This window comes from Talpa europaea (assembly GCF_964194135.1).
Source record: "Talpa europaea genome assembly, chromosome: 14".
Taxonomy (NCBI): domain Eukaryota; kingdom Metazoa; phylum Chordata; class Mammalia; order Eulipotyphla; family Talpidae; genus Talpa; species Talpa europaea.
In genome coordinates, this window is record NC_140082.1 from 79880370 (window position 1) to 79905351 (window position 24982).

Genomic DNA, 24982 nt, shown 5'->3' on the forward strand with positions numbered 1-24982 from the left:
AAGAATTGTACTCAAAGCCACACAAAAGGTTAGCTCTGCTAGAAAAAGAAAAAAAAAAAATATATATCTATAACATTGTTGTAGAGTCTGGTCAGTCAAAACAAGAAAACTTTGTTGAATCAAGGAAAAATGTAAAAAAACATTTTCAATGTTATGCCAAACAAAACAGTAAAAATCAGGTGTATTTCCAACAGTCTATACAGTCCTTTGTAGAAAGATTTTTACTCTCAAAAGTTTATCATTTTGAATCAATTGAGGCCTTTTGTGTGTGTGTGTGTGTGTGTGTGTGTGTGTGTAGAAACAAGTCCTGCAGACATTAAACCATTGAAGTATATAATATTGCAAGGCAACAATAATCATTGACAATTTACATACATATCAGGTATTGAAAGATTTTGTTTAAGAAAACCAATGTTAACATTTTTGTACATATTAGAGTTTTTCCATTTTCCCAAGTAACAGTGCTTTCCTTGTAGTGTAACTTTACCAGGTAAACCAGATAGGATAAATTTATCTAATGTCCTTCCCAGGAGGAAAGGGAGAAAGTTTGTGGAGTGTCTCTAAAGCTTTGCTGAGGTTCCACAAAATTTCCTTTAATTGATTAAATGACAGGCTACCAAATTTTACTTTAATTAAATGTTTGGGAAGCTGTGTCATAAATACTAGAAAACAGCAAAAACAACCATATTTAATCTCTATAAAAATTCTAGCCCTAAGTGATAATATTGACAATTAAATCATAACCTTTAATTGTCATCTCAAAAACCTTAGTTCTTTAGACACTAAAAGACATTATGTACCCAACATTATTAACCTAGACAAGGGCCAAGATTATACCCAATGCTAGTGTATAAGTACATGTTTTGAAACAACCCATTAGATTATAACTCAGTTACTATTAACCAAAAATTATTTCAGCTAATGTGTTCCCAAAACACTAAAATAATATAAATCATTTGAGTATACAAAATTTGTTTTCCTAAAATTCCTTTTTCAGATGTTCAACACTTTACTTAGCTTTGTTACTTTTAATTCCTTTAGACCTTTTAATATTTGTTTTAACACTTATCACTTTACTTTTAAGACCATTAAAATATCTATTTTTAATACATGTTTTTTTTTTTTTTAAACACACATTTCACATTACATTGATTTAGGATTGTCACATCTTTCATTAGCAGTAAGGCATTATAATATAATACTGTCATCTCTTTGAACTAGATGACTTAAATGTGAACACACAAGGTAATATGACATTAGAATTTTTAGCTTTTACAAATAGGTGCAAAAAGTAAACCTGAAAGTTTAGTTGTAGTTTTAGTTTCTGTTATGACTGGAATTCCATTTTGCATGGCTGTTAATAACATAATGGCACATACCTAGGTTTTTACAGGCTGGCTAATAAAGAAGCAATTAGGCAAATCAATAAAAACAAAAAAAATCAGAGCACCATATAGATACTATGTACATTTTTCACATACATGTGACTCAGTAGGAAAGACAAAAGTACCTTTTATACCAGAAATTTCTTTTGAAATAAACACATTTAAACAAAGTATTAATACTTAACATAACTGTAAGGCATATATGCTTTGAATTATATTATAAAATTTAAACTAGTTTTTGTTTATTAAAAAATTGTTTGATCAAGATGTCAAGATTTGTTTTGTGATAATTTATAAAGGCGCCATCTATAATTAGTCCTCCGGAGGTAAAAAACAAAACAAACACAAAGAAAGACAAACAGAAACAGAGATCTCTTGATATACATTTAAAATTTTGGCCATGTGCATATATTTTGAAACATAGTTATTTTATCAATATGTGTGAAGATACTGAGGTTTTTAATGAGTTAACAGCTAAAATCTGTACACAGAATAAGTGTCTAATCTTAATTATTACCAAAGACCTTGGGCTCGAGACCACAGCAGTCATGGCAGTTTTTACTAACTTTTTTGATAAGAAAATATTTTTGGAGTTTACATTTTTAAGAAATGATTTTTTGGCTTTAGGTTGTTAACACATTATGTCACTGGGAACGGCCATATATTAAAACATAAAAGAACACTAATTTTGATAACAGAAGAGGTAAATTTTTACAGTCTGCCTGTAAAATTTGAGGTTTAGAATTTAGCTCAAAAATGTTTGTATTATTACTTTATGTTTTACCAGGTTAGTTTGTTTTAACAAGAAACTTAATGTTTTACAGGTCCCATAAGTAAAATTAAAAGCTTTTATTCAACCAATAAGCATTCTGTATAGCTTGTTAGCAGGTCAAAAGTAACTCAGCAGTTTTTGCCTAAGACAATGTAGAATTTAAAATCAGAGAAACACAGGGAAATGGAACTTTCTGGTAGAATGAACCAAAATAGTTATTTAAGGTGGATAATAGAAAAGTTCAGTCCTCCACAGCAGGAAGGTAGTAGAGACCTGTCAGTGATCCCAACACTGGAGAAAAAGTCCAGGCAGCTGCTTGTTGAGATCAAGGGCAGCCCCCACCAGCCCACTGCAGTGGGTTTATACTATTTTAATAAAAACTTTTTATTCATATTATAGTCATATAGTCTCATACACTCATATTTAACCATTTTTTATCACTTTAACAATTGTGAATGAACTTTGAATTTATAAATGCCTTATTTATCTATTTATTTATTTTTAAAGAAACAAATGGCAAAACTCCACCAGGGGGAACCTAGCCTCCTCCCCAAATAATTAACAGGAAAAGATTGGAGCATTTTTTTGTTTGTTTGTTTGTTTGTTTTATTTAAGATTATGACACATTATTTCTTATTTGTTTTTGAGTTTTTATTTTTATTTCAACAATTTTAGCCAAGTTTGAGCTGGAAATTTGGGCTGGATTTTGGAATGGTCTCATAATTGGGAGCCGATGCCTCTGCAAAGAGGTCAGTATTGGCTCTAGAATTAACTTTTGGCTTTTGAAAAACAGTTTCACTATCCCAATAATCCTGATCACTTTTTCTAATACTGCAGGCTATTTTTTCTTTTACCTTTTGTTTTGCATGTTTCATTTTTGCCTCCAGCCAGGCAAAAACGACCTATTTGTTCAGGCAATTGTTTTATTAATATGGGGCTGTCAGCTGAGTCCTCTTTGATGTTATTTAGGGATACAGACAGCCATAAGTTTTTGAGTTTTTTATTTATTTTCTCTAATTCAGACCCTTGATCTAGTGCCACGGGGGAAGCATTTAAGGGAACTTTCATGAACAAGATTTTTATGTGATGCAGTTGTAGGTTTAGTAACGACTGGGAAAAGAGTGGTGGCTGGGCGGGAGAGCAGAAATTCCTTTAGAGAAACGCTGTATAGAAGGTTGATCAGGATGATATATTGCCGAAATTCCAGAGGAGGAACCGTCAGTAAAAACAACGGCAGCTCCATGCAGAGGCTGTGAGGAAATAATTCTTGGAAAAGTAAAAGCAGTTTCCGTCGCAAATTTTAAAATAGGGTGCTGTGGCAGGTGGAATTTGACCTGACCAGGAAAATTGAGCAAGGCTATGCCCCAGTCATCGTCATTTTGAAGCAGAAATTCAAACTGTGTTTTAGTATATGGGACAGTAATAGTGGCAGGAAGCCTGGCAAACAATTCTTTAGAACATGTCAGCCCTTTCATTATGAGAAATGCACACATAGATGTATAAGATGTGACCATTTTTGTTTGATTGTGTGCCAAATAAGTAATTCCCATGGTGATGAATAATCAATTTGAGAAACTCTAGCTTCAGAAAGTTTTTGTTCAACCAAATGCAGTTTTGAAATGGCCTCGGGCGTCAAGGACCGAGGTGATTTAGGGTTAGGATCTCCTTGTAAAATCTGGAAAAGAGGGTGTAAATCACCTGTAGTAATTTTAAGATAAGGACGAATCCAATTAATGTTTCCAAGCAATTTCTGAAAATCATTTAATGTGGAAAGTTTATCAAGGCGGATTTGAAGATTTTGAGTCATGATGAAATCATCATGAATGGTTTTTCCCAGATAGTTAAGTGGTCTCTCACACTGAATTTTGTCAGGAGCAATGACAAGACCAAAGGAGGTTAGGTCAGTAATTAAACATTGTAAAAGCGTTTCCACACCTTCCTTAGAGGAGTGGCTCAGGAGAATGTCATCCATGTAATGAATGATATATGCATCAGGAAATTTATGTCTGGTAGCTTGTAAAGCCTGATCAACAAATTTTTGACATAAGGTAGGAGAATTTTTCATGCCTTGAGGCAGGACTTTCCATTGAAAGCGTTGCCAGGATTGGTGAAAATTTGCAGAGGGAACACTGAAGGCAAACCGAGGAGAATCATCAGGGTGAAGTTTAATAGTGAAAAAACAGTCCTGCAGATCAATAATTACAATATGATTTTGTTTTGGAACAGCTACAGGGGAGGGGAGGCCTGGTTGAAGGGCTCCCATGTCATGCATAGTGTCATTAATTGAGCGGAGGTCCTGAAGTAGCCTCCATTTTTCTGACTTCTTTTTAATTACAAAGACAGGAGTATTCCACGGACTGTTAGAGGGCTCTAAATGCCCTTTTTGTAATTGGTCAGAGACAATGTCATATATAACCTGGATTTTGTCAGATGTAAGGGGCCATTGAGGTATCCAGACAGGATCATTGTTTTTCCAAGCAATTTTATCAGCAAATAAATTTTCCGCAATGGCCCCTAAGAAAAAGCCTGTTCATCAATTAAATCAGGAGCGGTGAGAGTTAACCCCATAGATTCCATCACATCACGCCCCCATAACGAAAAGGGTGAGGAAGGAATCACATATGGCTGAAAGAAACCAGAATGCTCATTCATTTGCCAATGTAAAAGCTGAGAGCTTTGAGCTACATTGTCTGCCATGCCTAAACCAATTAAAGTAGATGAGGAATTAGTAATGGGCCATGAAGGGCATAGAATTCTTGTACTTCTTTTCCTACTTTTTTCCAGGTTTCTAGTGATAAACTGTCTTCTTCTGGAAACCATGGGCATACCCATATTATAAATTCATAAAGTTGCAACAAAGCTTTTTTATTTACTTTAATACCACGTGTTTCAATCATATTTTTCAGTATAGAAAGGAAAAGATCTCTGTTTTTGGTCTGTTGTTGACCCATGACCTCGTGGTGCTTTGTTCACTCACACAAGATCTTTATTTCAACTGTGCTGTCCGGCCCGTGTCCCTCGCGGGAACTTGCGGAGGCGTCTTAGCTAAGGTCTGTCCGTATAAACCCCGGACCAGGCTGCTCCAAGGAGCAGATGACCGTTATGCCTTATGACGTCCTCCACGGGAACCGCGGGTGCAGCCCACTCAGACTCCGTAGCCCTAAGGCTGTGGAGCCGTAATCATGCACTCCCACACACACTCAGCACCACGAGTATGTTTTCAAGTTTAGAAAAACTTCTCACTGTCTCAAACTGATCACCCTTTATCAGCGAGCTCCGGACGCCCCAGTGAGGATTCTATCCCTGACTGTCTAAAAAAGAAGGGTATTTTAGGAGAAATTCACTCACACACTCACACAAGAAGGAGATAGCTTACCCAACGCAACCTCTTCGTTACTTACCTCTCCTTTGGGTGAAAACAATGAAATGAAGGTCGGGCCCCACGTTGGGCGCCACCTGCCGCGGACCAGCACAGCGATGGACGATGAGGCCGTCTCAGGGTTGAGAGACTGCGCAGGGTGGTCAGGGATTCGATGAATAAATGACACACAGACACACTTCAAGAGAGTGAAAATCTGAGTGCGTCTTTATTAAGCTAGTGGTCAGTATATATATGTTTTTCTAAAAGCATAGGAACAGTGAACATCAAAGAGATCAGTTTGCTCATAGGCTTAGCTTAATTGACAGGGCAGTGATTTATGTCCGAAGTTACATCTGGACCTAGCCTCATTCCTAATTGGACAGGCTATAAATTCTTTCTACTGTTTTATATAATTATTTTCTAGTTGCACTAACTATCATTTTTACTCATAATTAATTGTCATGGGTGAATTTATTTTATAATGCAGTTAATATCAAAGGTACTAAAGTTAAGCACATAATAGAAAGATTATTAAACTAACAATTCTATTATAACACAGTGTTTAGTAATGTTTCATTTGCATTAGCCTAATTATTAAATTAGGTATGTTTTTTAATTAGCAATCAATGACCAGAAAAAGGAAAGTTTTTAGAGAGACAGTTGTAGCAGAATAAAGTTTATGGGCCTTGAGAAAGCGAGATAAGGTTCCAGGTGGTCAGCATTTCTTTTAATCATCTTTGTGGCAGCTTCTGGTGGTCATTATTTATTGGCAGGCATTCGGCTTCTCTGCATCTTAGGGAGTTTGCTGTTCTCCCCCTGCGCGCATGGTTCCTTGCCCACGCCGGACCTCAGGGACCATGGCAACAGCCATTAGCCCTGAGGGTCACTGCAGGGGGGGGGTGCAGCACTGACGCTGCACAGAAGCTGACCCAGCCCTGCCCTCCCCCCTGCCCCTATGATGCTGCATCCCCCAGAGGGTATAGCTCTGCCATTAGCCAGGGGCACCCAACCCTAGGCAAGCAGCGCTCCTGGTGGTGCCTTTGCCCACGATTTATCTGGCCCCCTGTCCAGGGTCTGTTGCTCTACATCTGTGGCCTTTGTCTGCCAGAAAAACTTAGATTCCACCATAAGCTATTTCATGGAAGGGGTGTTATCTTCATCTATTTGGGCTGCTGAAGCCAAAACCCTCAGACTGGGTGACTTGTAAACAATAGAAATATATTTCACCCGGTTCTGAAGACTGGGGAGCCCACAATCAAGGCACCAGCACATTCTGTGTCTGGAGAGGGCTTCCTGGTTCAGAGATGAGCCGTTTCTTGCTATGTCCTTGTAAACAACCAAAGCAGGTCTGTAGCTCCTTGTCCAGAAAGCCAAACTCTGAACCAAGAGAATATCTTTGCAAAGAGAAGTTTATTACACAAGGTGGCCTCCCAGAGAGTCGGCAGAGTTAATACCCTAAATGACGCTGGCTCTCCAGAGGACGGGGGTGCTGTGATTTCATAGAGGGAGGAGGAATGTGAGGTGTGAGACTTGGAGGAGCGAGGGCCTTGCCTTCCCAGGTCCCTGGAGGAGGCGCTGGCAGCATGGGCACATGCTCCGTGTTTATCTCGCCGGAGTGTTCCACTGGGGAAGCAGCCATCAAGAACAGCGCATGCTCGTCCCGGTGCTGTCAGCCTGGGTGGGGGGCAGTGCAGTGAATTTTGACAGCAACACACCACCATCAGCTCTCAGAGTTGCCGGGAATGTGGTTGGAGAATAAATCACAAGGTGGGGGGTGAGGGAGAACGGTGAGGAGACCCAAGGGTGCTTAGTACTTGATTCTGCTAAATTCAACTTTTCTAACAAACAGTCTCAGCTACGGGTTGGAGGGGATTCGGCTGCACCCTCACATGATGAACGGGACAGGGGAGCTCTCGAAGGTATCTTTTATCAGGCTGGTCATCCCAGCAGTGAGGGGTCCACTCTGTGACCTCATCTAACCCTCATCTCATCCCAAAGCCCTGCTCGCTTGGGAATTGTGCTTCAACATAGTAATTTGGAGGAGACACAGACATTCAAGCTATAGCAGGTGTGGTTGACCTGTTTTTATTTGTTGGTTGTTGGTTGGTTTCTTTGGGGTTTCGGAGATTACCAGTATCTGCCCAGCTCTGATTAAGGCAGTGAGGTCTGTGAACTGGGCCTAGGGGAGGCCAGCGGGTTAGAGATCTTTCAGGCAAGAGGCTAAAACAGACCTGTCTAAGCAAATCTTGACATAGTCAAAGGTTCAGCCACAGAGGGTGTTCTGGGAGGGTGCTCCTAGCAAGAGTTTCACTTAAAGTGGATGGGGACAGCACTGGTTTAGGGAGATTCTGCCAGGTGTCCCTTGGCCATTGGGGAAGCCAGTGGGTCAGTGGGAAGAGAGCCAGGCATTTGGAGACAAACCTGGTCCAGAGAGGAAGCCCTGACAGGATGAGAATGGGCCCCAGCCAATCTCAGGAGGGGTTCAGCACAGGGTCCACTGGGGTGCAGCCCTCTCCCCTGAGGAGGGTGATGGATTCCCCTCGTAGGAAGGGGGCTGTGAGGCAGAGTTCCTGGCTGGTGGCCCTAGACAAGTCAGGGCCCCACTGTGGGACCTGGTAAGACAGCAGGGCCAGGTCAGGGCATGCTGGTGTCTCGGGGATGGACAGAGGAACTGGGGGAGGCAGGGACCAACCAGGCGTCTGACCCCTACCCCTGCACCCCAGCTGCACCCCTGCTCCCCCTCCAGGAGGGCCTGACTTCTTACTGCAGTTTCAGCCTGGTCTCTCTCGGGATGTGACTGTCTCCCCTCTTCCTGTGTGTGATGGAGGGGGCGCCCCGCTAGGAGCCTGGTCTGCTGTGCAGATCCGTGTCCATGTCTTTTTCTCTAGTGCTCCAGAGGGATTGAGTGAAGTCAAGGGACACGGCAGTGACAGTCCAGGACAGGGAAGAGGGCGGACAGAGACTCCTCCCTATGCCCCCCGAGCACGTGGGAACCCGGCCCTTGATGCCAACGCTCGGAGCCTTCGTCCTTTCATCTGTAAAGCCGGACTGGGAACATCCATCTTGAGTGGGGAAGGGTTTTATAACCATATAACCTATTTACAAATAAATGTAAACTTAATACATAACAGAATGTACAGTTGTCCCTGGCCATCTGCAGTGCATTGGTTCCAGAACACACACCCCGGGCAGATACCAAGATCCCGATACTCAAATACTTTATGTAAATGGTGTAGTATTCGCATATAATCTATGCACATTCTCCCATATACTACAAAGTCACTCTAGATTACTTAAAATAGCTAGTACAATATAAATGCTATGAAATTGTTGTTATATATTTTATTGTTTAGGGAATAGTGAGATTAAAAAAAAAGTACTTTTTCAATGCAGACATAACCACCCCAGGCCTAACTACACAGAACCCATTTTCCATCTGTGCTTGCTTGAATCCAAGGATGCAGAATTGTGGATACAGAGGGCAGGCTATATATTTATAGCTATATTATACACATAAATTTGTTTATAAATTATCAGTGTTATCATCATCAGGTATATATTGTTACTGCTTATTAATTTATTTTCAGAAAGTGCTGGAACTTGCCTTACCAGAACCTCCTTGGGGATTGGGGCAGTGGTTTTAGTGCTATAGATGTGGCTTCCATTTTCTGGGTGGTACAAAGCACTAAACAGAGAAAATATACCTTAACTTTGCCTTTTGTTAATTGAAGTAAATGAAATTTCAGTTTGATGTCTTCTTTAAGGGAAGACTTATGAAATGTCCATGAGGCATTTCATTTTTTTTTTTGAGTAATAGATTGACCAATTTGAGTTTATTTGTTAGTAAAGAATTTAGAATTTCCAGAAATACAATTGCCATCTCTGACACCGCTGATGGGATGTAAAATGGTGCGGCCACTATGGAGAAAAGTATGGAGAGGCCTCAAAAAAAAAAAATCAAAAATAAAATTATCATATGATCCAGTAACCCTACTTCTGGGGTTTAATGTCTGAAGAATTAAAAGGAAAATCTCTTTTTTTTTTAAAAAAAGATTTATTTATTTATGCATACAAGAGCTGGGGTGCAGGCCAGGGTATGGGGGTGAGAGGATTCACCAGAGAACCAGAGTGGGGAGCAGAACAGGTGGATTGACTGAAATACACTGCTGAGGGAGACAGGAGAGGTCTGCTGCGCCATGTGGGTAACTCCCTGGCCAGGGATTGAACTTGTGCTGCAGTAGCTATGGACAGCTTCATAGTCTTACGCTTAACCCCTTGCGCCACTAGGGAAGCCCCTAAAAGTAGAATCTTCGCAAGATCTCTGTGCACCCATGTTCACACCGCACAGATCCTAATAGCCAAAAAGCTGGAAGACTCCCAGATGTTGTAAGGGATGAATGGACAAGCAGAGTGGTGTAGGACTGTTGTTCAGCCTTAAAAGGAAGGAAATTCTGACCCATGCCACCGCATGGCTGAGCCTTGAGGGCACTATGCTAAGAGAAGGACAGACGGGTGGAGACAGCCTGGGGTTGCTGGGGGACGACAGAGGGGGAGGGAAATCAAGGACTGTTCTGATTTTGCAAGATGAAAACATTCTGGAGGGGGCTGGTGGCCACAGAACAGTGTGAACACACTGAGTGTCCTGAACTGTGCCTGAAAACTGGTTAAGATGGCAAATTTAACGTTATGTGTGTTTTACTTCAATTAAGAAGAATAATGCAAGATAAAATCAGAAAATATGGCTTTTAGAAATAAAAGGTATATATGCTCATTGCAGAAAAATGTTAATTAAATTATGTCCATATGCAGGAACACACACCTCTATGCATGCATTTTACACAGTCGTATCATGTTGATTTTTCCAACATATAAAAATGCCACTTTTCTCTTTACCCTCCCGGTTTCCAGGTGTGCAATGGTTTGGAGCAGCCAAGGAAGCAGCAGAGGTCCGATCTCAATGGACCAGTTGACAACAACAACATCCCAGAGGTAATTTTTTGCAAGGATGAGAATTCTGGCCCAGAGCATTCATGTTGGCGCTGCCCACCCACTGGGTCAGGGCAGGAATGGGCCACAGAGCAGGTTTTCTGATCCAGCAGACCTGGTAAAGGAGGAGAGAGTCCTGGAGCCCTCGGTGGCTTTTGCAGGTTTTTATTGGGATTTACCAAGTACATGGCAGGCAGGGGTGCTGGGGGGCTGGGAGGCTGGCAGGCCTCCCAGCCCCCAGCAAGCCTTCACTCTATCTGGGCTCTCCAGCGTTCTCTGGTGGCCTTGTTCTCCGCTCCTCTCATGGTTCCGCTCTTCTATTCATTCTGCTGGCGTCCCGTGACACCGCCCTTATAAGCACCGTCTCTCAGCCCAGGTGTAGCCACTTACGCATGCGCACACCCTACTCCTGGTGCCATCAGGCATGCATTCAGGACCGCAAGGATCCATTATTAATACTAATGGCAGGAGGGCAGAAAAGCCTGATATCATTTTCTCTCACCCTACAGTGTTCATGTGTTGTCAGTGGCATGTGGGGAGGTGCTGGTGCTCCCAATCAGACAGAAACTCCTACCCCATTATCTGACAATCATGATCTAGATCAGGATTTCTTAAAGGTGGTCTTTGTTGTGAGGTTGTCCTTTGCATGGAAGGATGTTTTGAAGCATCCCTCGCTCTGCCCATGAGCCGCCAGTAGCAAGCAACACCCCCTCACCCCCGCCAAGTGGCAACAACCAAATGTCTGCAGGCCTCGCCAGATGTCTATAAAAATCCTGGTGGAGAACCACTGTGCTAAACTCAGCGCGGTTTTAAGACACAATCCCGTATAAACTAACTGCCTTGAAGGAGGTCCCTGAAATGAGGCCTTAGGAAAGTTATCTCCCTTTTCTGACAACATCGTTTGGATGAGATTTTTCCTGACTTTGATGAAATAACCGTGGCCACTCATGAAATGGTGTGTAGTTTCCTTTCTCTTGTTTTAAAATTGTGTCCTGCTAACCCGCATGCCCTCCAGAAGGAGAATCATTAGATTGTAGGGTCTCTTGGCTAAGGGAGGGTTCCCAGGCCCTCTGTATTCCGAGGTTTTCTGTGGGGATTGATTACTTTTACCCCTCCCAGACATCCTGGGACTTGACTGAGGCTGGATGCTGTTAGGAGCTGGCCTTTTGACAAGCCTGGGGCTTAGCATTTTATATCGTGGTATCTGTCAGCCTAGGTCTCAGGAGCTATCTGTGAGCAACTGTTATGTGTTATATTGTTTTGTTGTTTTTTTTTCATATTTCCTAACAGACAAAGAAGGTGGCATCATTTCCAAGTTTTGTGGCTGGTAAGTGACTGTGAATTTCATCTCTCAGGGGATGGTGGCATTTCTTCTATCAGAGAAAATGGTATAAAATTACTTTCGGTTTTCTTCTGCAAAGCTTGTTTAGGAAACAACCTTCAAGGTGAAGACAGTGCTTGGTAATGAGGCTGGGATGCCATCACTGCAGCCTCATAGGCCCATGTAATGGGGAGGGGAGGTCCAGTTGATTAGGGAACAGCAGACCATCCCTTCTAATTACACCCTCAGTAATGGCCTCACACATGACACTGATGATTGAATTAATAGATTGAAAAGTGTCTGTATAAGCAGCTAATTACGTTGTAACACTTTTGATTAGGGTGACTATAATTGCGTACAAATTCTGGCTGTTCTTTTTTTAGACTCATTTTCCTCCATGCTCCCATCTTTTAAGAAGGGGGTTAATACTGCATTTTCACATTCACTATAAAACTAGACATATGGATCCGTTCTGTATCGTTTCTGGTGTGGGGAGCTTGGCTGCAGGTGGAGCCCATGTTGTAATGTCTGAAGGGTATCAGGTAAGGCTGATACCCTTCAAGCTCCTTTAGGGGGACCTCTGTCAACACCTCAAGGATCTTTCTCTCTTCCAGGAAAAAGTTTCCTGGCCTTGTTTGTGTGTTAAACAATGTGGATTTTATTAATTCCATAGCCTGTAATTAATTTTTATTAACATTTTAGGGAAGCAAGGTAAATTGATCTTCAAAAATAATGAACTTTAAACCTTTTCTATCCTGGTGTGTTTTTGGTTTTTTATTTTGTAAAGACCCAAAACTTGGGAAATGGGAGGCCCCAAATTCCACTATAAGAATAATGAGTGAACCAGGCTCATTCAATTGAAACTGGTTTAAAATGAATTCATGGGGGACCTCCCTGGTGGCGCAGCAGGTTGAGCGCAGCGCTGTGAAGCTGTCCACAGCCTCTGCAGCGCAGGTTCGATTCCCGGCCGGCCAGGGAGAAACCACATGGCGCGGCAGACCTCTCCTGTCTCTCCTGCTGCTCCCCTTAGTAGTGCTTTTGGTCCATCTGCCTGTTCTGCTCCCCGCTCTGTCTCTGGTGAATCCTCTCACCATCCTGCACCTTTGGTCTGTACCCCAGCCATTGTATAAATAAAATATAAATCTTTTAAAAAATAAAATGAATTCATGGTTCAAGCCAATTTGGGCTGGTTCAGCACCATGCTGGCTAACTGTGGCTCAGACTGGATGAAACCAGTTTTGCCCCATCAGAACCCGTGCTTTACAATTCCAGTAGACTTGATTCTATCTTGACCAATTCAAAGGCGCTCAAATGGGTTTTGTTCATCATTTTCCATGTGGTTTTATGTAAGCTTCAGTGGTTTACATCGGGTCACAGTAAGTTGTGAAGGTGCCAACCCAGATGTGGTTCTTCAGGGCAGGATGGCAGGAAGAAACCATGGCCACTCATTCCACCTTAGGGTTTGGTCAGGTGCCTGATTTACAGGACTTAACATTTCATCAACAAAGGTCGATACAGCACATCTGTGCACCATCTTCCTGGGTGAGAATGCTGGGCTGAGGTGTACCAGTCCCCTTTGGCATGAAGTTGGCTCACGTGGATCCCAGAAGATCACTTATCAACAGATAATGGCAGCATTTTAGGTTGAACTCCCTAAAATTGTCCAGGGGAATGATTTGGACATGAGAATCCTGCGGTTCTGGAATCAGCCTCATATCTGCAGGGAAAGCAGGGGAGAGGGTCTGGCAGCAGCAGCCACACCTACCAGGTGCCCTGGGTAGTGTCTCTAGAGTCTAGAGTCCTGGAAGACTCACTGTCTGCCAGCTCGGCCAGCCTAAATCAAAACAAGGTTGGTGTCTCAAGCCATGCAGACTGGCTAAAACTGCTTGTGGCCAGCTCAAACCAGTGTGGACAGACTTTTACAGTTTCCTATAGAGGAGAAGCCCTGTGATTTTACAAAAACAGAGAACTTAAAACAAAAACCTATCTCTTAATCACAGGGAATTCATATTTGACTAAAGCCTTTAGGGACCCATTTACTTAGCAACAGGAAAAGCTCATCCTAATGATGAACCCTAGAATGTTCTGAATGTGGGAACACCATCCCCAAATGGAACACCTTTAGCAGGTAAGAATGCAGGCAACAGATACACCTAGCCCGAGCTGGCACAAACAGGGACACGTGTGGTCTTGGGCACAGCAGCCCGGAGGCAGCTGGTCCAGTGACTCCTGATGACCAGCCTTTTGCCTCTTGGTGTTTTTCTTAGACGTGACACCTCATTGTACTTCCTGGCACCTGTACTGCTCCACATACCACTTCTTATTCTAGCCAAAAAGAAGAAGGGAATTGGAAAAAATCCACACCAGCTGTGGCAAAGCTGGTAAAGACTTAGACCACATCTAGACAGGAGAACTGCAATCCGTGGGGGGTGGCGGAGCCTGACTTCTCCAAGGACGTGATCTTTATAACTGGACATGTTCCCGGAGGGGCCCCCGAGGCCATGCTCAAGGAGTGACTGTTAGAGATATTGGCCCCTGAGAATGAGTCTCCTGCATCCACGCACCCTCCTGGAGGGTGTTTTTTGCCCTCAGCTCAAGCCTGGTTCCTAGCATTGCATGACCTTCTCAGGCTCTTTCCAAAGAGCCAGCTGGCTCACTGAGGCGCCTGCCTTATTCCCTCTGAAAATCAGCCCCAGACCTACTTGAACTTAGGAGACCTCATGAGTTCACTGTTTGTGGATTTTTCACCCATGTGATCACAATTGCAAGACACAGCTCAATCTCAGGGTGCAACAGAAGGTTTATTTGCAAAGGGGATATTGGGGTAAGAGAGCACTTCCTAAGGCCACACCAGACCAGTGGTCCTACCCCAGGGAGTGCTACATTGTCCAGCAGTCCAAACCGAAAGCAGCTCCTGCAAGATGGTGCTGTTGCTCCATTGAGAGGCTGGCTGCTTGCCAGTGAGCAGTGGACCAGGATCCAGCTAACCCTTGGTCTTTCCTGAAGCCAAAGAAATCTGTCTCCTCTTGAAGCTTCTTCCAAGCTAAATCGAACCTTCCCAGACAAAGTCAAGTCTTCCTCTCAAGCCTTCTCAAGGAGCTTTTCTCCAACAACCTTTCTTTTCCCTGCCCTTCTACCTCAGGCCGAGTTAAGCCTCTGCTTCTATTTCCTTTCAGGGTACCCACCTTTCAAATATGATTGGTTCACTTTCCAAACCAGCTGTTTCCAAGACTTAATTGGTGCTGGTGCAGGCTTGAACCTAACTGATGCCAATGGGAGCTCAAACCCAGTCTAATTTCAAAACCAGCTCCAGATTCAAAACCAAAACCCTGGTAGGGCATCCAGCCTGCTCTGCACCATCTCTTGCCAGAGCTGGCAGGTGAGCTCTGCTGTACCTAAATGGTGCTGGTGGTTCAAACCTGACCTGCATGTCTCCAAAACTGCCATGGCTTTTTTCTTTTTTCCCTTTACACCCAAATGTGGCGGTGCCAGGGCCGGCCATCAAATCCGGCCTCCGGGGCACAGTCCAGGCTGACGCCTCCCAGCTAAGGGCTGCGTTACAGAATCAGCTGGTTCCATGATAAAATTTGCTGTTGGTATTTTTATTTAGCGTGTATTAAATTTATCTGTCAGCTTTAAATAAAGAATCTTGCCATCTACCAGAGGATTTATTGCTCCATTTATTCAAGCTCGTTTATCTTCATCAATAAAATTTTATTCCTGAAAGTGCAACATCCATGTTGTTAGCTTATGCATAGGTGTGTTTATCCCTTTTATTGTTTTTTGAAATTTTACCTTTTATTCACATTTTTTTCTGACTTGTTGCTATGCGTAGCTACGAAGAAACCTACTGATATTTTACATATATTGAATTTGAAACCCCGCCTTAGTGAATTATCTTGTTCTTTGAAAAGGTTTTCACTTGTTTTCCTGGCGTACAGTCATCCCATCTGCGAATTGGGGTGACTTTTGCTTCTTCCTTTCTTGTTTTCTCTTTTCCCTCTGTTCTAATTGGAGTGGGAATGAAGTTGCATAGTAGTGACTTATTTTAAAATGACACCTTTTCGAAAAACCCATCTGTTAATTATTTTATCATAAAAAAATTTCAAACAAATACCAAAATAGAAACTGAAAGGTGCAGCACCTGCATGCCTGCCCCACCTCCACCCCACTGCTGCTTCATTTGCATCCCCACCTTCTCCCAGATTATCCAGAGCCAATCCAAGGCCTTCCACGTCCTCTAAACATTTCAAAGATGTACCTCTGAAAGTCATTCCAGCATTATCACCGCTAAAATAAAATGAGCAGTTATTTCTTTGTATCAGTAAATGTCCATCAGTATTTCCATATCCCAGTATGTAGTATGGCCAAGGGATGAGTAAGGAGTGAAGATGCAGGAAAGGGACAGACATTGAGATGAGTTGTTGATTTACCAATTTTCATGTCTCTTGTAGGTTCTCTGTCCCTCTTGCTTACAATGGTTTCATTGCTGTTGAGGAAGAATCAGCATCACTTGCCTTCTAGAGTTCCCTGCAGTCTGCTTTGGTACACTGCCCCCACAGCTTCCTCTGTCCTCTGAGTCCTGTCAAATGGGTTCTAGACAGAGAGGCTTGATCAGATTCAGTTTGGTGGCTTGGGGCAAAAAAACTTCAAAAGCATTATCGTTCTCTTCCATGCGCTGTCTGGCGGTCTCTCATTTTACAAGACTCGCAGCTGTGACGATCCCTGTCCAGATTGATTTACTGATTCTAATTCCATCACTTCTTCACTAATTGGAATTTTATACTGAGAAACTTTTCTTCATTGAGTCTTTGGTTTCCCCAAGTACAGTTCAGATAGGAAAAGTTGGTTCAGTATTTGATTCCTTCTCTTTATTTAACAATGGTAAAATTAATGAATTTTCCTAATAACCTCTAAAGAGAACTGATGGGATTTTATATCCTCTCATCAGGAACTCTTAGGGTGAAGTATAGTTGGTGTGTCTCAAAGCACTGTCGATGGCACCCCCCCAGGGTGCTTAGTTTGTCTCATCTTTGGCCAGTGGAAGCTTCTATGGGTTGGTTTCCAAGTCCTGTCCATCCAGCCCCAGTAGTCTGTCTTCCTTAATTTCTGATATGATTAGTTATTCCAGGATCATCTTAACCACATCTCCCTTTAGGACTAAGCCAGTTATTTCTCCAGGGTACCCTGGACATGCCAGTTATTTCCCTAGGGCACTCTGGACATCATATTTAGAGACCCTAAGCTGAGTGTTCATTCCTACTGATTTGGCCATTGGGGTAGGAAATACGTATGGGAGGGAGATGACCCTCAGTGAGCCCCAACTCTGGGTATTCATGACCTGGGGTGATCTCTTACCTTGGGGAGCAGGCTGGACTCTCTCTAATCAATAGGGTATGACAGAAGGACATGCTTTCAAGATAAGGTAACGAGAAAGCTGTGACTTCTTTCTTGTTCTCTGGTTGCATGTCACTCTGCAGGAAGTAAGGTGCCCTGTCGTGCGTGACTCTGTCCTAAATGGCTCAGGACTTGTGTCTCTGGCAGGCAGTCTCATAAGTAAACTTAGAAGTGGATCCTCTCCTCTTTAAGCCTTTGCTGTGACTTTGTGGGGGACCTGGATTCCTGACCCACAGAAACGGACATAACAAATGTCATTAGCTGCTAAATTGCAGGATAAGTTGTTGCACACACATTATAGACAGTGCACATACTGTATATATTTTTTACATCATTTTTCATTTTTGCACAATGTATGCATTTTCATCTTGGTTATAATCCCCATACTGTATATTTTCAAGGGACAATGCATCATGATTCGTACAGCTACTTTGTCGGGACTGTGGGTTTTCACTTTTGTATCTTCTTGTTTCTATGCCCCAAATTCCCCTTCTCAAGGACACTGACATAATTCTGCACTTGTTTTATTCCACTAATCATACTTAGTCTCAAAATAACAATGCCAGCATCCCCAAGGAAATGTGACTGTAGATACCGATAAAGATTTATTTGCATTGACAGCAGAGTAGGGCCCACCAAGGACTTACCATGAAATAAATGTCTCAGAATCACTCAAGAAAAGAATAAATTCAGAATAATGCTCTTCGTGATGACGTCACAACTGGATGCACATTTAGAGTAATTTTTCTTTTAATTCTTAGAAATCCACTTTTTACGTTTAATCTTGTTCTATAATTATGTAAAATGCATGGTTCTAAAGTCACATGTAAAAAACAGGGAATAAGCGAAGATGTCTGGCTTCTTTCCCTATTCCCTCTCCCCCGAATCCCGTCCTCCCACACTTGATAACCATTTTTAGCATCTCACATATTTTTATTACAAGCATATCTTCCCTCCCTTAGGTAAACGGTAATGAGTTAGACTCTCTTCTTGCCACCTTTCCTTTTTCGATGAATATTAAATTGTGGAGACAACGCCGAAACCCCTCTCTACCCAGACAGTGTGTGTGGGGCGCCAGGCTGCTCCGAGGCCCCATGCACGTGGATGTCCCCTAGGCCGCAGCATTTGGGTGCGCTCCAGTCTTTTCCTATTCCAAACTGTGCTGCAGCCACTCGTCTCAGGCACATGCCTTTCCTATATTTTCCAGCTTTTACATTTTTTTATTCATTATGCTCATTCTAGAAACAACTCTCCCAGGTACAGGCTTATGCCTGGGACCTGTCCTGGGGATCCCCAAGTACTGTATTGAGCCTCACTCCGGCCTCCTTGACTCCCTGTCACTATGTCTCCTCCTCCCTGGCTGGGACTGATCTCGCTGCTGTGGTGTCCTGTCACCGCCTCTCCCATGAATGTTCCCACGGGCCGGTTTTCCAGATAGCTTTTTCTCTTTTTACTAGCCACACAGGAACACTTTGAAAGCTGGCTTCTGGGGATCCCGTGGTGGTGGTGGAGTTCTGGATCCAGGCCTGGACGGGCAGCCCCCACCTGGCCCCTCCTCCACTCGGGGATTTGTTTGTGTTCTCACTGCCCCTGGCTGGACACACAGGTCACGAGCACTCTTGAGTCCAGCTGCCTCCTGAGCTTCTCTTGGCTCAGGGGTCCTCATGAGCTTAGGAATGCTGACATCTGAATTGATGACCGGGATCTTGGACAAAGTCCTTTGACTCCCTGTGCACTGGCCTTATTGTTACATTAGGACGCAGCTGCACGTCGTGGCCTTGTCGAGCACCGGGCGATCGATGCCCTTGTTACATCGAGTCTGGTGTCAGGCAGCACTCGAGGCTTCCAGATGCACACCCACGCTCCTCTCCACACGTGGCCTGTGCCTACCCAGCTGCTGCCCTCTGATACCCCGGAGAGCAGGCACAGGCTCAGCGTTATCGAGACCTCGGGGCCAGGCTGCTCACTGCAAGGCTCTGTCTACTGCCCACATTCAGAACCACCTGTCCTAGGGTGGCAAGGGCGGGGGCTCCAGGAACGGCCCTAGGAGACCTCCCACTCCTTCCCTGTTCAGAGGGTCAGCCAGGTCTGAGGGTCTCCAATGGATGTTTTCCATGGAGGGGCCTCCAGCAGGGAAGGACCCAGAGCCTCCTTGTGCAAGGGGCGCAGGCACCTTCTGCAGACAGGGATGTACAAGTGTAACTGCGTAGCTGCTCCGAAGAAAGAGGAGAAACTGCTCTCAGGAGACAGGCTCGCCTTCACCCTGTCTTTATTCTTTGTTGTTCTGTCTCCCTCTGGTGGTCTCAGCTCAGGTTTCATTCAAAAGTTGAGCCCCCTAAGAATGATTCATCTCAACCATGTAGGACCAGCTGCCTCAGTCTATTAGGAAGCCATCTGCTGTTTGGTTCTGCCTTTTGTGACTGGCCTTGAGAATTGTCTGTGCAGCTGAACCCGCCCCCCCACCGTGGGCTACTCTTCTCTGCTTCTGGGCTTTCTGTCCGCAGGCACCGTGGCCTCTATTGTTTCCTGCTTGAAAAAGAGCGAGGCAGGAATGATGAGAACCCACGGAGGTGGGCGACCGTGGGAGTGTAACAGACAGTCCTGCATGGGTGCCAGCGGTGGGCGCACCAGAGGCTGTGCCCCAGACAGGCCCGGGTCCGGGAGCTCTCACGCAGGGAGGCCGGCTTTCAACCTCTACTCAGGGATGTGGATTATGGCTTGAAACAGGAAGCTGAGCATCACAAACGTCCGGGGAGCTGGCCAAGGTCACTTTGGGGAACTGGCCAGGAGAGAGTTAAGATACAGTGGCCTCTGGAGGTGGGAGTGATTCAAGAGAGACAGCCCCTCCACTTCCCCAGGGATGGGGAGCCAGTGAGGTGCCATGCAGCTTCGCCCCCCACAGACAAGGCAGGAGGACACCTGTCCAGGCCTTGGGTGCCTGCTGAGGGTCTGCTTACCCCATGACTACTGGGACACCCTGGAATTTACTCCAGACCGAAGTGACTCCATCTCCTGGCCATAATGGTCCCTGCAGGGATGGCAAATGGGGCCACAATGTGAGGTGACCCTGGGCACATGCACCCCTGGCACCACACTCACTGGAGAGAGCTGGCCCAAGGGAGGATGATGCGATAAGCAAAATCGGAAGTACTTCAGTCAGGAGTCCCCATCCCCTTTGTTGTGGGTGGCCTCTGCTTCCCCAGCTGGCTTCAGGCCCATGTGCCCACAGTGGGGACCATGTGGACAGGGAGGGGCTTCCCCCCAGAACCCCCATCATCCAGTGCTGCAGCCTCCTCTCCTGGCCTCTCCTGGTGTGCCCGCGCGGCCTACCTGGGAGAAGGTGATTTGTCCTTTGGAGCAAGGACCCAGGTACTTCGAGGGAAGGAACGGCCTGATTTGACGCTGGCCCTGGAGGCCCACAGGGGTCAGCTGGCTTGCTTGCCCCTATTAGGAGCAGAGTCCCAGGCCACCTGCCTGCCAGCCTGAGCAAGACAGCAGAGCTGGGCTGTGCTTGTAGAGGGCTTCGCTCCGAAGACAGGGTGGGCGGGGAGTTCTTGTCTGAGGCACATCAGGGTGTGTGTGTGTGTGTGTGTGTGTGTGCGAGTCTATGTATAACACACATTCCTAGACCCATTCTGTGTTCACTGAAGCATCTCTGGGGTGCGGTGGGGACTGTGTGCCCCATGGACTCTCAAGTCAATTCTAGGCTTAGCTCTGGCCCTCCTTCCTTCCTCGATTTTCAATGACTTCAGTTTCAGCTGATTTAATGACTTGTCTCCTCCCACACCCCATCAGGTATGGGGTTCAGAAGAGGTGCCAGCCACATTATACCTGCAGCCCAGTTTCCAGGATGTGGCTGACTGTGGGCCTGGTCCCTGCTCTGCCGCGTGAGATCAGTGTGATGTGGCGTCGACTGCCTCCAAGCCTCAGGGCCCGCCAGGCAGCTGTGCACAGGGCTGCGTGAGTTCAGGAACTGCCCTGGGCACTGCCAGCTGGCATTGCCACCCCCTCTCTCCACGTTCTCAGATGTGTCTTTTGAGCTACACGCAAGGATTTATTGTTAATTCCTTGCATTTTATGAGTCTATGCTGACATTTTATAGGCTACTGCACTTGACCCTCGGAACAACATAGGATGGAACTTTGAATATTCACTTATAGTCAGGTTTTCTTTCTTTTTCCTCAAATTTTTAACAATTTTTAAGTTGTTTACATAGCTATAGAATTGTATACTTAGATTTTCTTATAAGCAGGCATATTAAGCTTACAGTCTCCATGTGTGTAATCCAGCACTGTAAATAAATTTTCCTTACAATTTTCTTAATAACAGTTTTCCCTCTAGCTGACCTTATTGTAAGACTATAGTATATAAAACATGCAGCATACAAAATATGTATTCATCGACTGTGTTATTTGTAAGGTGAACAACAGCAGGATTTGGGGAGTCACAAGTTATGCATGGATTTTTGATCATATATGTGTGTATAGGGGGGAGGTGTCAGCACCCTTAACCCCTGAACTGTTCAAGGGTTAACTATACTGTTATATCTATGCAAAAATACTGTGGAGATAGAAATCAGGACACCCCCAATCCCTCATTTTGCTAGTGAGGTAATTGAGGTGACTTTCCCAAGGGCACAGAGCCCATGGGGCGGGGCTTATGGAAGAGCTGAGACCATCCAGCTTTCAGGACCTCCAGGCAGAGACCGTGTGACCTGGAGAGATGCCACTGCCTCCCTTCAGATGCCTGGCATCTGAGAGATTGTCGCTCTGTGGGACTCCCCACAGAACGCAGTCCTTGCTGAGGGTCCCCCTTCTCAACAGGCGGGTCTCCGTTCACCTCTAGCTCCTGAAAGCAGCCCTCCCCACTGCCCTAGATCTGGGCTGAGCACTGTCCCTTGCCCGGGTCCTGCCGCCTGTGCAGGAAGCTCATCCTCTGACAAGATGGGGCTTCTGACCTCCAGGTGTCCTGAGAGACGCACCTCTTGCCTTGGTTCCCAAGGACACAGCCCCCAGGACGCAGCCTGGTCCTCAATGCACAGAATCAGGGATGGCGCAAGTCCATTCCCCTCCCTGGCACAGTTCCCCAGCTGCTTCCAGTATTAACACCTCCTGACAATGACATGACTTGGCAAGCCCTTCTCTGTGCCAGGTTGCTGGTAAGGCCCGCCCCTGCCCTGCTGTGTCTGATGCCCAGGGACTGTCCTGAGTTCCGGAGGGTTGTGGGGCAGGTTGGGAGTGCAAGGGGAAGGGTGCCTTCTGGGAGCGCAGTGTGAGCTGCCTCAAGTGACAGCTGCCAGGGCCCTGGAATTGTCCTCTTAACACCACGTGTCTGTGTGCGTGGTCTTTGGCCCGGGTGTAGATTTCGTGTGGTTACCAGACTCCACGGAGCATGGTGGGGGGGACATCGACTGGCCCCCTCCACAGGCTGCAGACAGGCGATGCTTCAGCCCTTCTCTTTGGACCCCGTGCCCACTGCCACCTTCCTCATGCCTGGTGAGACCCGCAGGCCCTTTGTCCTCTAGGGAGACGTAACGGTGTCGCCTTCAGTTCCAGGGCCCTGTGAACCCGAGGACCTCATTGACGGGATCATCTTTGCTGCCAACTACCTGGGGTCCACCCAGCTGCTCTCAGAACGGAACCCTTCCAAAAACATCAGAATGATGCAAGCGCAGGAGGCCGTCAGCCGGGTCAAGGTAGGGGTGGAGTCAGGACTCACTTTGGGGAGCATTGGAGCGGGAGGAGGGGTTCCAGCACAGCACCCTGTCTAGCTCTGACCGAATGGCCCTTGGCATGGAGGGCAGGGACGCCCGAGGTGCCCGGTGAGGCTGAGGGAGACTTTGGCCTTGGATAGAAGATCCGGGCGGGGGCTGGCGGCACAGAGGCAGCAGCTCCTTAATGAGGGGCTATCACTCGCCACCCAGAAAGGTGACTTCAAAGAGGACGGTTCCGAAGCTTTCCAGGCATGAAACATGTTTGCAGGGAACACCAGATCCCCGTTCAACAGTCTTTGTATCCTCAGCTTTGTTCAGAATGATTGCAGAAGAGGAAAAAGAGACTCATATACAGTAGTCCCCCTTAAGTTTGGGGGAGATGATCCAAGACCCCCGATGGATACCTGAGATTACTGAACCCCATATATATATATACTAAGCTTTTTCCTATCCCTGGACCTCTGAAAAAGTCTAATTTATAGATTAGAGACAGTAAGAGATGAACAACAATAATAATAAAGTAGAACAATTATAAAAATATACCGTAATCAGAGTTATGTGGCCTCTCTCTCAAGACACCCTGTTAATATTTTCGGATGGCTGTTGACTGCAGGTAACAGAAACCCCAGCTGTGGGTGAAGGGGGGCTACTATGTTTTACTGACTTCATAACCTCCGCATGCATGTCGGGCCAGCTGGTTTTGAATGGTGGGGCCGATTCAACAAAGCTAACAGGGTCAGGAGGAAAGGGCAGGGTGTCCTGGGGCAGTGCCTCTCTCAGAAATAGTGGGTCTGTGGCTGCTGCTGATCCTGTGGGGTGAACAACCATGTCAGCCCCTCCTCTGTCCTCACCGCTCACTGACCCGGGCCTGCTCCTCCTCCCTGGAGTCTGACGCTCTTCTGCTGTTGGACTGTGGCTCTGGCATCATTAGGGGTGCTCTCACGTCAGTCATTCCCAGCACCCCAGGGCTCCTGTGGGCTTGTCTTGATGAACCTGTGTGCTCCCCGAGGTGGTGGCTGCCCAGCGCTCCCGGTAGAGCTCCCATGGGGCGCCTGGTCCTGTTACAGGGCAACCCCAACATGAAATGAGTTGCCTGACTGTGAGTCCTCACCCATGTGCTTAAGAGGGACTTATTAATACTCAACTGCAGGCACACACACAAAAGGTTAATAAAGGGTTTATTAACAAAGACGGGGAAAATGAAGAAATGAATAACTCAGAGAGAAAAGAGGGAGATAAATTGGTGAATGCATCCTACCAGTTCCGCTGATCTGCAATCCCAATGGCACGTTGAGAGCTGGTGAAGAGCCAAGAGCTGAGGCCAAGAGAGAGACCCCACCCCCCACAAGGCCCACATGTCTGGTTTTAAACCAGACCTGGCTGCTTAATCCCACCTTCAGGTTCGAGCAACCTTCCCTTCAGTGATGATGGGATTTGTCATTCCCAGAGTCTTGATGGCTTTGGGCTGGAGTGGGCGTGGAGCCCACAAAGCCTGTGTGGAGTTTGCTCAGGTCATCCTTTCCCCTTAACAGTCCTGGTCCTGGGAGGTGGTGTTGGGCCCAAGTCTGAAATAACCTGCTCGCACGTTCTCTTTGACGCACCTGCCTTCCTTTTCTCTTCCATGCTGCTCAGAGGATGCAGAAGGCGGCTAAAATCAAGAAAAAAGCGGTGTGTAGGACAGTGTGCTTGTGTGGGACTGTGTGTGTGTTTGCGTGCACGCGTGTTTGGAGCGTGTCCTGGGCATGAGGGGTGGGGGCAGGGGATGTGCAAACCCTGTAACCAACAATTTCCCCTCTTCCCTAGGTAGGTAAATATTAGATTTTGAATGAAATCGTAGAAGCTTCTTTTATTTCTTTAATCGCCCACTTATGGAAGCATTTCCTCGTCACCTGTTTTCTGTTAGATTTTGTGTGCTAGTGCATGGCGGAGGCCGTGCTGTTACTGTTTTACGCAGATGTTTTAAAATGTGGCATTTGAGATGACCGTGTGAGGCATTTAGTGCCTAGGCCTCCTGTACAGCATTAATTAAATTGTTCTGATATTTAAA

At 45.6% G+C, this 24982-nt stretch overlaps 1 protein-coding gene across 4 annotated transcripts in view; it reads left to right on the top strand.

Moving 5' to 3' along the window:
* The window catches only part of APBA2 (amyloid beta precursor protein binding family A member 2), a gene marked incomplete at its 5' end in the record, with an annotated part of 68287 nt that overhangs the window by 20389 nt on the left and 22916 nt on the right, over positions 1–24982 (top strand). For 2 of the 4 annotated variants that reach the window (XM_084253904.1, XM_084253902.1), the window contains 4 exons: positions 10427–10507; positions 11795–11831; positions 22772–22917; positions 24568–24603. In XM_084253904.1, the coding sequence (XP_084110030.1) occupies positions 10427–10507; positions 11795–11831; positions 22772–22917; positions 24568–24603 (300 nt within the window). The remainder of the gene's footprint in view (positions 1–10426; positions 10508–11794; positions 11832–22771; positions 22918–24567; positions 24604–24982) is intronic. The other 2 variants (XM_084253901.1, XM_084253903.1) reach the window with 1 other exon arrangement.